Genomic DNA, 14443 nt, shown 5'->3' with positions numbered 1-14443 from the left:
ATATGATTTTAGATTAAGCTTCCTCTATGCACACAGCTCCACGTACACAGTAGTGACAAATACATGCCTTCCGGTTGAGTATATTAGTCAGCACTACTGTGCTAATATGAATGCACTCTCTCACACACAAATCCATGTCTATGTGTAGCTGTGAAATTATGAAAGTTTTCTTTCACCACTTCATTCATCATTTTGAGTATAAGTCAAAATGTAGCAGTAGTGATGACATTTAAAGAGTGTGTCCATCTTTAAAACAAATACTAGATTAAACTATGATGATGATTGATAATGATGATAATGATGATATTGATTAAATAGATTTACCTTAAATGGCAGCGGCTCTTCGGTAAGTGGGCTAACAGGAAGTGAGTTGGTACTTGTGGCAGGACTCATATCTGTGCTCTAAGATAAATCAAAGAAAATCTAGATTTAGCCTAGGACATATTATTATTATTGCTATACAGTCAGTCAGTCACCCACTTATTTTCTATGGCTACCCATTCATCAAGAACCCATTCACTAAGGGTTAAAAACTTTGCAGTATCAAAATAAGATAATAAAGCATACATGGGGAAAAGTACAGACCTTGTGTCATCACAAAAGGCTCATATACTATCCTCTTCTGGTGCCTGGGAAAAGAACCAGGTCTTTAAAGCATTCTTAGTCTGTTAGGCTCAGAGCCACTGGAATCTTGAGGATACAGTTCCATAGGGCAGAGGTTGCAACAGAAGGCATACTTCCTGCATCCCATGAAACTTTTAAGCCCTGTTTAATTTGCCCATCCAGAACATGATACTGTCAGAGTTTGAAAAATGGACAGAGATCATTAGAAGTTATTTCTTGTGTTGCAAAGCATCCCAACTATATATGGGACATGGTCCCACAAAAAGACCCTGTGTCTTGTACAGCTTTATAGATGATGGCAAGCACCTTATATTGCATCTGGAAGCCTTCTGGTAATTATGGCAGTTCACCCATGGCAATGCTATATAACTTGTAACATGCATTGCTACATTCTTGACCTGTTCAGCTTCTGAGTATTTTTCAAGGGCAGCCCCATGTAGAGAGTCTTGGCAGTAATGCCAATGAGAGATGTCCAAGCCATGGGTTAATGAGTAAGTCTCCCAATCCAGAAACAGATGTAATGGCATATACGATGAACTTGTGCAAAGGTCCTCCCATACATTGCTGTCACCAACTCTTCAAGAAGTTGCTGAGAGCTGAGGCAGATCCCCACACTCCACACCATCTCCATCTATAGAAGGATAATCCTATTCAGAACTAGTTGTAGGAATCTTTTGTTCTCCCTGGGTAGACTAGACAGGAAACACAGCTAGCTGGACTAAATCTACTTTATTGTAAGCCTCCATTAACAGAATCTGAAAAATACAAACCTCACACCCTCCCCTTTTAACTGCTCGTTCCATAAGGACATATCTTTCCTAAGTCTTTCTCTGACCATTAAGCATCTGCAGGATCCTGCTCCTTTTGTTTGCTGGTTTCCTAGGCAGCATCTTTTGCATTCCATTGCAAAATCCATTGAATTTGGTAGACCTCACCTTCACACCCAATCAGTGCTTTATTTAATGTTGGGGAAATTTCATACCACAAGAAATAACACCCTGTTTATAGCAACAGCAAGTGTGCAATCTACCCAGTATTTGTTTTGCCAATTTTTCCACGATGCTTTTTAACAGACACCTTCAGGACCACTTCCACTAAATAATGAATAAGATCTTCAAAACAATATCCTGAGCAACACAGGTATGTAAGCATCCTTAACAGTCCCAGTGGGAACAATTATTAACAAAAATGCTAGTGAACTATATAATGCAAAATGCTGTGGTCAAAAAGATCAGCTTCTTATTGGACAGCAACAGAAGAGCCCAAGAGGAAAGCAGAAGTGCTGAGTTTCTCAGTTACCAGAAAACAGTTCCAAATAAGAATAAAACTGAATAACCATTGAAATAGGGCCTCTCAACCTAGCACTTTCTTAAGAGAATGGAGAAAGCTTCATGGATGTTCATGCACAACTCTTGGTCTGCTTAGCAAAATATGAACTACAGATGACAGATATAGGCTCAGATATGGTTCACGTGGGGCTGTACATGCATGACTAATAAAACCCAAACGCCTTTGGTTTATAAACCATGGATTATCGTTTAGCATGATGTATAAAATTCATGAGGTCCACTGAATAGTGGTCTTTCTTCACTCCACAATGAAACAGGTGATTTGCTATTATTTCATTTTACTCCTTAAAATAATGTTCACTGGTGAACTGGCAAAATACTTTCATCCACTGCCAAACTGGTGGAATGAAATACTTGGGTATGTTGACAAACCTTCTGTCAAATGAAAGCAAGAACAATCAATTTGTCTACAGTCTTTTGTAAAAACTGGCAAATTTCCACCCAAAACAAAGTGATTTATAAAAAAAAATTCTAAATAGAAACCATGTGTCCTCAAAGATCTGTCCACAAAAAATTACAAGAATGGTGCCAGCTATCCTGTCACAAGTACAGAAAGGAAAGTAGCAGGGGAATCCAGCAATCAAAGCTAATCATCACTGCTATCTCAACAGGTCCCCATTTAGCACCATTGCCAAAAGAGAAAAAGGGTGTAGCAATGACAAACAATGTAAGACTGCTGTTAATATGAGCCCCTGGTCAAGCTCCAAATAGATTTATCAAAACACAGTACAAAATAGAGTCAGTTATTACATGATTCCAGTAAGTAAATTTTTGGATCCAGCCAACTGTGAATATATTGAAATTGTCAGATATAAGATGTGGCTGAGAGATTACCTTTTGTACATATACTATCTAGGCTGTCTGAATCACCAACATTTAAAGGACTTTTTAAATTCAGAAACATCTCCAGATATGTCAGCTACAGTATTCTTTGTGAAATTTGACAGCCTGTGTCATCACTCATAGAAGAGAATTGTTCAAGCTGCTTACTGTTGTATTGAAAGAAGACCTACCAATGGCTCTAAAAAGCTTTGATTAAAAATATGTACAGTATCCCAGCTCTCGCAATGCTTAATTTTCTCTACAACCACTGCTTCTCAGCCAGAGAAGTTCTGCAATAGTGAATACTGACTTTCCTCAAGATCACTATCCAAATTTATTGATCCAAGAATTTAATGCTGATGGAAAGTATTTTTGGTGGGCATTAGAAGCAACAGAACAAATAAATCTTGATAATTAAAGAAAGGAGAAGACAATCTGTATATTTTATGGTTATTTAAAAGCAGAGGAGTGAATCACCAACTTATTTTCAGGGTGATTGCTTCCACTGTTTCATTGCCACTATGTTGAGTTGAGGTTTACAGTCTAGAAGTTGAATTACACTTAGTAAATGTGATACAGCTTAATAAACAAGTCAGAATTTTGGATTCTTTGTACTAAAAGATCAGTAAAAGAGCTGGCTGTAGTGATCCTTTATTTTTATGATATATTTTATTTGCTTTATTGCTGGCCCCCAAATTTTTTACATCTCCCCTTCAGGAGTTGTGAAAGTGTGTGGAGGAGGAGGATATACTGATTACATCCATGGATTGAAAATACTCACTGATACTCCTTTAGTCTCCATTTAGTGGTTGACCAACCCACTTGGAGTGATTTTACATGACAATATATAAATCAGAAAAGTTTGTCTACCAAATCATGTACTGATTCCATCCAACTCAAAAAGTGTAAGAAATATCAGACAAAAAATATAGTGGGATGGATGGATGAGAGGGAGGGAGGGAGGGAGGGAGGGAGGGAGGGAGGAAGGAAGGAAGGAAGGAGTGATTACATTTTCCATCACTACCATCACTCTTCTTAAAATTAACAGCAGAGTATTTATCAATCAGCTTTGCTCCTTTAGAACAGGTCTCATTACTGGCATTATAGACCTTGAAGTTGTCAACAAATAATTGTATTGCTTCAGTGTTGCCACAGAATAACAGAATAATAAACAGAGTTGGAAGGGACCTTGGAGGTTATCTAGTCCAACCCCCTGCTCAAGCAGGAAACCCTATATATTTCATACAAATTGTTATCCAATCTCTTCTTAAAATCATCCAGTGTTGGAGCACCCACAACTTCTGGTGACACTGATTAATTGTTCTGTCAGGAAATTTCTCTTTATTTGCCACTTTGCAATATCTTTAGAATAGTATGTAATGTAACTCTGATTTGTCCACAAAGAAAGAACCAAAGAAAAGAAATGTGAAGCAACAAATAATGAGGCACAAAAATACTGGATCTCTTCAGGCATTTTCATAGTGCTAAAGGAACCAGTACGTTTATGACTCAGTGGGGTAATAATGCTAATATTGATAAAATCTTCTCTCCAAAATAGGGAAAACAAGCAATACAAACCAACAAGCAAGCAAACTGATATGGATATTGATAAATATGGCAAATTGTGCAAATCCTGAAGTAAAATGGGATCCAAATCCAATTTTCCATTTATTTATTTTGACTTTATAAGGGTTATACCTGTTCTTTGGAACATCTTACCCCTGCAATGTGAGGTTGGCCACAATCCTCCTGACCTCTTGTAAGAGCCTGAAGACCTGGCTCTGCCAGTTAGCTCGGGGACCCAATGAGGGAACGCCTCAGTGAGGTGGTTGATTAACAACAGATCCCACCTCTCCCCACCCTGCCCTCTCTTCCTCCATCTGTAACTGAATCACTGTGTTTGCGGTTATTAATTTGTTTTTAATATACACATATTTTTATCTTTTATGATTGTAAGCTTCCCGTAGATCGATAAAATAGATGTTGTTCCAGCAAGAGCCAGTGAGCAGTATTGCAATTCCCAATATTGTTTAAACAATGGTATAACAAGAAAAAAAAGAGCAATCTAACAAAACCATCCAGAGTCAACGTGTAGGGGAGATGGGTGGCATAAAATTTAATAAATGAATAAAAATAAAATAAAAAAATTCCATGGTGATGGGAGAAAAGAAGTTTTTAAAAAATAGAATTAAGCCTCACCGGAAGAATCATTACCATATGCTAAATCAAAAGGCTTGGTGTTCAATAACAACATGGTCAAATAGGTGTTTGCTGTGGTGGTTCTTTTTATTGGAAAGCGCTGAAATAATTTGACTTGATCGATTATGCTTCATAACTACATTGATCTAGAAAATGTTTCCTTAATGAATTTCAAAAGAAATGTTTTAAGTATTATAAATGTGATGCATTCATTGCTACCCTGTAAAACAGCAACTGACTTGTGTTAATTTGTTCATAAAATTTGTACAGCAGATAACAGAAGAATAAGTGCTTGAATTGATACCCTTTCATACAATTAGACTGTCATTGATAGTTTGAAAACATAATACCAGACAAAAACCACAATGACACCATACATTAGTTGAGCTGCATTGGTTACCGGTTGTCCTCCGGGTGAGATTTAAGGTGCTGGTACTTACCTTTAAAGCCCTACATGGCTTAGGACCGGGATACTTGCAGGACTGTCTGCTGCCGGGAACGACTTCCCATCGCCCAGTGTGCTCACACAGAGAGGGCCTTTTCAGGGTGCTGTCGGCTAGACAATGTTGGCTGGCGACCCCCAGGGGGAGGGCCTTCTCTGTGGGAGCGCCAGCCCTATGGAACCAACTCCCCCTTGAGCTTCGGATGGCCCCGGATCTCCGGTCCTTTCGCCGTGGCCTCAAAATACTCCTTTTCCATCAGGCTGACCTGGACTGACAGGGATTTTAATTATGTTTTTAATTTTAACTTAATTTTAATTTTAATTTATTCTACTGGGGCTATTAATTTAATTTCTTTTTAACTTTTGTATTATTGTATTTTATTGTTGTTAGCCACCCTGAGTCCTTCGGGAGATAGGGCGGCATATAAGTCCCAATAAATAATAAATAAATAAATACACCATGAAGTTAAAACATAAATTATGTGTAATCCATAGTGCATGCTAGTGGCATATTGAAATCATAAAGTTACTTGTTATGTATGGAAGTGGTCCTCTCTTTGCAATCTGTGGAAACCCATGTCTGAAAGACAATTTCTTCTAAAGCATCCAAGTTAAAAACATCACATATTGATGTCTAATAAGATTCTATTCACTGAGAACATATTCAAGGAATAGGAATTGCGAACTTGGAGCTCTGCAGCTAAGTAAGTTAAAATGTCCTGTCAAAATGGTTCCATAGTGAAATCACAAAGAGGTCTTTGGAGAGTAGATGAAGCAGTGAGGATAATTGCAGTCACATTTAAGATGTGTAAAATAGCTTGTAAAAAGCTTTGGTAGAATGCATGGCAACTCAAGGATATTAATTCCTTTCTGAAAGCTCCAAAACAAAACATAACCTTTTATGTGACATCTCCTTCTTCAATTAAGGGAGGCTATATTACTTTTGACATGTAGAAACATACAGAATTTAATTTATTAACTTTAATATAAAACTATGCAAAATAAAAAGTATATCACATTCTCTCTCTCTCTCTCTCTCTCTCTCTTTCTCTCTCTCTCTCTCTCTCTCTCTGTGCGTATGTTTGTGTGTGAGTAACTGCATGTTTAACGTGGCCTAAAGGAAAAAAATATTAAGTGAAGATTCATAATAAAAATTAACTTTAACACGTTGAGTTTTAAATTTAGATATGGGTGAAAAGCCTGACATTGATGTCAATTACAATTATTCAAAGTATCATGAGTTCAGTTGTATTCTTTCCAATTAACTGTGCCTTGAAATCTACACAGATTGCATTGCTTAAAAATTGTTATTGATAGTTCAATATATGACTTACTAATTTGAGGAAAAAAGTGTTGTATTTTTAAAAAGCATATTCATTTATTCAGATATACTAGCAGATTTCTAAATACTGTTACATTTTGAATCTAAAAATGATAGATAGGATTAATATGAAAGAACATGGATTTCATGTATGGCTATATGTTCAGCAAAATGAATTTATTTCCACTTTAAAATGTGATTATGCCTCTATAACCAACTAAGCTATTCATATGTTCTCATTTTAAAATCAATTAGTATTTTATTAGACCTGACTTGGTAGCACAATAACAATTTTTTTAAAAAATCCAACAAGGAACAGAAATAAGATAAAGTCACTGCCAAGATTTCTAATAGCATAATGTTTGTGGTAAAGTAAAGGATTTTAAGTTTCCACTTAAACATTTGTACAAATCATCGTTCCAGCTTAGAGAAATGTTTCATGTGAATAACAGAAGAGAGAATAATACTTTGGAGATGATTAACTTAAAACCTCACACTTCTGAGCAGTCAGCAGTATGCATATTATAATTTGAGATAAGGAAACATCCATAGAATATCTGAAAATATTGTTCATATAAACTCAAAATTACTTGAAAATACTCATTTTCAAAATCAGCATTCAATTCTAGCACTAGAAGCATCTGAGTAGATACTTCTCTCTACAATAACACTATGCTTCTGCTGCTAAGTTTGGTGATGGATTGTTAATGCTCCGTGAAATGTCCTGGGCCTGTTCGCTTCAGTATTGGCAAATTAATCTGTTGTATTTTTTTCAGCTTTTAATGGTAACAAAAAAACAACAACAACGAATATCACTGTAGCAGACACTTGATGCATGCACTTGTCTCAAAAACCTAGTTAAAAATGCATAGAGGATTTTAACACACTTATACACACGCTGACAAAATTAAACACAACATGCATATTTCTCTTTACTGTGGCTGCTTCCCATCTGTTTTCAGTAACAGGTAGGTGGGTCATGTTAGCATGGCACCATAATTATCCCCGTTTTACTGGTTTACCTCTGATACTAAACGCAAGTGCGGTTGGTTTGGCTACTATGAATCAAAGTTATGACAGTGCTGAAAAAAAGCAACTTACAATCAATACTTGCATTTTTTTTTAATCCCATTTATATCCCGCCCTTCTCCGAAGACTCAGGGCGGCTTACAATCTAAAGCACAAATCAATGTGCTTAGCAATAGCCTTCATTCTATGTATAATCCTGCTTATTAGGGCTTTCGGGGGGCCCCCAAGCGGCATTATTACAAAGTCAGCTTATTGCCCCCAACAATCTGGGTCCTCATTTTACCTACCTCAGAAGGATGGAAGGCTGAGTCAACCTTGAGCCTGGTGGAACATGAACCTGCACTCACTATGGTCATGTGATGAGAATTCGGGTGTTTGGCAATTGGCATGCATTTATAATCGTTGCAGGGTCCCAGGATTACCACTTGCAACCTTCCCAAGCTGTTTTCCACAATCGAAGTCAATGGGGAAAACTAGATTTGTTTAACAGTTGCATGATTTGCTTAATAGCCACTATGATTTGCTTAGTAATCTTGACAAAAAGATTGAAAAATTGGGTGCAACTCACTTAACAATAGTTGTACTTAGTGACAGAAGTTATTGTGGTCATAAATCAAGGACTACCATGTTGGAGAGCAACTATCCCAGTTGTGATGTGGCTCTAGCACAGAATTAGCCTACTCTCTACATAAACACAAGAAGTAGAGATCTGACCTTCCCTAAATGCCATAGAGCAGGGGTGTCAAACTGCCAGCCCATGGGCCGGATGCATCACACAGAAGCCACACCCACCCCACTGCTGGCAATGGCAAAACAGTCCTGGTATGTTGTGCAACATCACGTGATGTCGCAAGTTTGACATGTCTGCCATAGAGCCTTATTTAATACTTCCCATCCAAAAGCTCCCAGTCTGGAGGAGAATCCTATGTAACAGGCAGGGAACAATAAAGTAGTCAGCTTGAACCTTACACATGAGGAGTCTGGTTATTCACGCCTGACATCCAAGACCTACTACTTGAGGTATACTATTTGAGTCAATACTTGAACCAATACTATTTATCCAAAGCAATATAGTTATAAATATTATGGTCTAGCACAGGGATAGGCAACCTTGGCTCTTTTATGACTCATGGACTTCAACTCCCAGAATTCCTGAGTCAGCTGACTCAGGAATTCTGGGAGTTGAAGTCCATGAGTCATAAAAGAGCCAAGGTTGCCTACCCCTGGTCTAGCATGACATCTGAACCAATCTCTATGGATATTACTAGAATTACTAGTCAAGCAGAAAAGGTTTAGAAACCAATGCTGCTGATGCTATGATTTTTGACATACAAATTTAATTAACAAGATCTTACATCCTATTCACTTTTCATCATACAAATCTCTCAAAAGACTGAAAAATAATCAATATGTTAGCAGTTTTGTTTCCAAGACCCTGTATTGATGTGAATTTCCTCAAATTAATGAAACATTTCAACAAAAGTATTTTGAGTTCACAGCTTGAATCACTAATTTTCAACACTGGCTTTAATATATCACCTTTACAAGGCTGTCTGTGTAAATAGGAGACTGAATTACTACAGTTTCAAAAATTCTCACATTCCTCATCTAAACAAAGGGTAGTTACGGATTTTATTACAGCTTGCTGAAAACGTCTGTAAAATTTGACACATTAGAAAGTTAGACAAATAAATTAATAGATCGCACATAGTCATGATTAAAGTAACATAAAAGTGATTTTAGCCTTTCAAGATTTCAGGAAATTTGAAATATCCAACGATGTAATCAAATGTATTTTATGGTTTTTATGCTGTTTTAATTTTTGACTGGGAGCTACCCAGTTTGTTATAAGTCATTTAATATAATTTGATAAATAAATAAAGAGGATAGTCAGCTTAAATTTGACACAAGACTATAAATTTATTGCTGATGCTTTAAACATTGAAACCATGCATGTGTTGAATGGTTTATTAGATGTAGCACAAATGTACTAAGACGACCTTCTGAAAAAGTCTCACATTGCCTGTTCAAAATAACATTATTTAACTGTTATAATATCCAGTATATTTACCACCTGAGGGTTCCAAATTAGTCACTAACCATCAATCAAATTAAATCAGCTTTTTACAGTATTTCCTACCATCACAGTGTTCACATAAATGTGGAGACATTTATTCATATGTGGAGACCTTTATTCTGCAGACAACTTTGTAAATATCTACAGGATAACAATATCTTTGAAGTGATAGGATATATCTAATGGTTTATATAATGATACTATTATTTCTGAACATAGTTTGTATGTACTATATTAACTGATGAAGAACTATATCTTTAAAGGAAGATTTGGGGATAGGTTGAATAAAAATTTCAGTTCTAAGCATTAGTTTTGATTATTGCAAGACACCCTGTGACTGTTGTATCATCATTTCAATATTTCCTTACCTCAACAGAGAAACAGAATGACCACAGGCAGGCAAAAAAGCACTGGGAGATGGAATGACTTCCGACTTCCTACTGGCTTCTCCACTGACTCTCCTTGTAAGAAGTTGCAGGGAGCATTTGAAATGATGATCACGTGACTGCAGCTGACTACGGCAGCACTGCAGAATGGCATTACTGAAGTGGCCAAAACTTTAGAAAATTTCAATTCAATGGGAATCACGGATCCTAAATTTTGGACACATGCTGTAAATTAGCTTATTTGAGATACACTGGTTCCAAAACCATTGCCCTGTTATGCAATGTTCCATTCAACTAAAGGTTACAAACCAACAGACAGAAGAATTTTCACAGTATAGAGATACAGTTTAATTATTTCATATCAAGCTTGACAGATAACAATCTCTGTACTCATTCATTTTTACTTCTTTTTTTTCTTTGGAACAAGTAGAAATCTTCAGTTCGTGCAAGAAGATTGCATTGCACAAACTGATTATAAACAATGCCATGATACAATTACCAAAATAATTCACTGGAACATCTTTATAAAAATGTGCCAGTAATGAAAAATTTGCAAAAGGCCATTTTAGTTTGAACAGCTTACATCTCAACAGCTTACATCCTACAACAATACCTTTAATATATCCATATCTGTCTATCTCAGGTCCTTGGGAAGACCATGATAGGTGGCTATAAATGTCAAATCCAATATGAACTACATGATGACTGACTACATGACGAGCCAAAACAACAACACCAATATAAAAAGCTGTTGTTTTTATTTAAAAAAAGAAATAAAGAAAAGAAAGAAAAATTACTATTTAAAACTTTCATATTTAAAGCATCTTTTAAATGCAGTACAAACCTTTGATGTTCTTCGTCCAGATATGTTTGAAATAAAATGTTAAAAGGTACCATACAGAGTATTACTGCTATGGAACACCAAAAAAATATCTAAACAAAGAAACACGAATTATTTTATGTTTTCTCAAATGCTACTTGAACTCACTATTATGACTTTTAAAGCATTATTTATGAAAAAGAGATAAGTTTTATGTTGACTATATATTTTTATCAGTAATGAATGGAATTAAATATTGCTATGTGTTGTCAAACAGCAAGTAAGGGCCATAAATGATTCTTTTATTAGCTTAGGAAGAGATAAACATTTGAATGGGAAATTGAATTTATTGACAGTGCTGGAATGATATATTTCTGGTTTGCTTCTGTTTATTTCTCTATTTTTATAGCCAGCATCCAGAATAAATATTTGTTATTTGTCCTCCCACACTGGACATATGGCAGACTAAATATTTGTACTATGCATCAAGAAAAATGTCACTACAAAGTCTTCATAGTTACAGTGCATAACATGAGGATAATGTATGACAAAGCTATTCATTCTTCTGCATACTACAATTCTGAAACTATGATATGGTAAAGACTTTTCCAAATTTCAAAATAATTATTGATTATGATAACCCATAACCGCCAACACATCTTCAATAAAAGATTTATATAGGATTAAAAAACAGCTTTTCCTATAGTAGTTACAGAGCAATCCATATTTGGTATCTTTTAAAAAAATGTTATGCTTTTTTAGATTATTGAAACATCCATTAAAATTTTAGAAGGTTCTGTACTGTACTTGTGCCTGAAACTTTGGGCTTTGTGAAATGTATTATAGATGGGTGAAGTCCGAGTTGATCCTGTTGATCGAGAGAAGCCACAAAACACATACCTAATAATAGTTTTTGGTAGCAAACAACCAAATACCTCAATCAATTAAAATGACAGGCTTAACATATTCTGCACTTGCCCCTTCCAAACTGAAATCAAGGCTTGTAAAAATATGGAGATATGTCTAACATATCTCCAGGGAACTCCAGAAGATGGTCTTAAAAACAAGAATAAGAGTCAAATAAAAGAAAAGAAAAGGGAACATTAAGTAGCAGGAATAAAGCATGGTCTCCTTATTCTAAATATTGGGTAGTTTATTTATTTACTAATTTGTGCCTCAGTTTTTTGTTAGGCATTCAAGAAAATGTCCACAGTACTTCCTTATTTCTCCCAACAACAACCCTGTGAGATAAATTAGGCTGAAAGAAAATTAGGCACTTGGGTCTCCCAGTGTCAGTGCTACGTCTTAATCATTAAACTTATTGGCTCTTGTATAATGAAAGTAGAGTTATAAAAAAAATCCTTGAAGGTGCTTGTTCAGCAGGGCTATAAATCCTTAATAGATTTGGAGCTCTGAGCAACATCGACACATAGTTTAACAATGACCACATGTTTCTCCTGGTCGAATCCAGAATGTAGCAGTTCTTTGAAGAAGTAGGATTCATCGGCTGTATTTTTCTTAGCAAAATGATTTCGTTTTCCAGTTTATTTCTTTTACAGAACACATTTTAATGTTTCCCAGTAGCAATAATAACCTAGGAATAAGATACCATATCTCTTGAAAAAAGAGAGATCAGAACTGAAAACACCTTGGCATGAAGAGTCACATATGGGATACAGAGTGTAAATTTTGGGGTAAGATTTAGGATTGCAGCAGGTGAAACACCAATACAAAGCAGGTGAGATTATATCATCAATACAGTATGAGTGCAGAGGGGATTTTCTGTTCTTTTTCCCCCTCCTGGATTTGGGAACATGATTTCATAAGAGTGTTAAACCTGTTTACAGCTTGTATTTCAACATTTCCTTTTTCAGTATAATAATAGGAATGTCATAGAATACAGGAATCGTGAAAGCCATTTCAGAAGAAAACTAGGACAAATATTACTGATTTTTTTTATCAAGCTTTTTTTTTCCCATATACAACTCACCGATACTCCTTCCTCCTATTTTCCCCACAACAACAACCTTGTGAAGTGATTTGGGCTAAGAGAGAGTAATTGACCCAAACTCATTCAGCCAGCTTTCACGCCTTGGCAAAACTAGAACTCACAGTCTCCTGATTTCTACGCTGATGCCTTAGCCACTAGACCAAACTTGCTCTTTTTATACTCTGGACAAGCTTTTTAGCTTTGTCATCCTCTGTATACATTAATTTCTAGAAGCTCTGATAGTAGGGGAATCCTGTGAATTGAAATGTATACAACTGTAAGGTACACAAGGTGGAGCAGATTGCTCTTGCCAATGATAATCTGGAATTACTCTTTACATGGTAAGGGATATGATTTACTTCGAATGATGCTGCCCCTTTCCTCTACATAACAATTTGTGCAGTTTCAAAAGGAGTCAGGCAATTTTGTTGCATTTGACTGTCATCACGCTCATTTTCATTCTTCTCCATGAGATCTGGAACTTCTGTCCTCAAGGCCAGTCTTCACTGATCCAGACTGATCATCTTTAGAAAATTCTAATTACAGAAAGGAAGGCAGCATATGCTGTAAAGATATGCACGGAGTTATTGCCCAAAGCTCTTCCAGCTAACAGAATGTTCTATGATTTTGATCTGCTTCATTGCTCACTGATATCTGACTTAAGTAAAACAAATCTTTTTACACCACTGGCTAGGGATTCCTACAAAGATGTGAATCTCTATGGTTACCCCTTGTGAGACACTGCAGAAGCCAATATAACCATCTACATGGCTAAAATTAACTTGATAATTATGGAAAGATTTCCTTATCACCATGGACCACTGAGTCGTGACATGCAAGTAGATGTGTTCATTAAATAAATAGTACTACTAAGAAAAAAACATAGAAAAACTGGAAAGCAGAATAATTTCAACAGCGAGAGAGCAGATGAACAGTGGTCTCCAGCAGAAAGGCAAACTGCCCAGGGACAACAGTGTATACTGAAACTATAAGTTGTAATTATTGCTTGTCCAGTTACTAATGTACAAGGCAAAATAATACAGTTATTCCACATAACAGAAGTGTTAAGTAAGATCATTAGGGGATAAAACAAGGAGAATAAATCAAAGAGAATACTGATGCAATAAAATCACCAAACTGGTCTAAGGCTTGTAAAGTACCAACAATTTAGCTTGAATGAAATAGCATGGATGTACAAGCACCATCATGGAACAGACCAATGCTATTTGAAGAGAATTGCTACTTGGACATTTCAAATGGGAAGCAAAATATAAATCCAAATTGGCTAAATCTAAATGCTCAATTCTCCGGAGTTTATATTAAAAAGAAAAGAGTACTTTGTTATGCAATCTTATTGTAAACACTACAAGGACTCAGATCATGT

The 14443-nt window shown here is 36.0% G+C and overlaps 1 protein-coding gene across 2 annotated transcripts in view; it reads right to left on the bottom strand.

The window, feature by feature from the left end:
- The window catches only part of CCSER1 (coiled-coil serine rich protein 1), a 768384-nt gene that overhangs the window by 404439 nt on the left and 349502 nt on the right, over positions 1 to 14443 (bottom strand). For both annotated transcript variants that reach the window (XM_081332934.1, XM_081332935.1), the window contains exon 7: positions 325 to 402. In XM_081332934.1, the coding sequence (XP_081189060.1) occupies positions 325 to 402 (78 nt within the window). The remainder of the gene's footprint in view (positions 1 to 324; positions 403 to 14443) is intronic.

Source organism: Vipera berus (assembly GCF_964194415.1).
Source record: "Vipera berus genome assembly, chromosome: 7".
Lineage (NCBI taxonomy): Eukaryota > Metazoa > Chordata > Lepidosauria > Squamata > Viperidae > Vipera > Vipera berus.
This window is presented reverse-complemented; position numbering and strand designations above follow the sequence as displayed.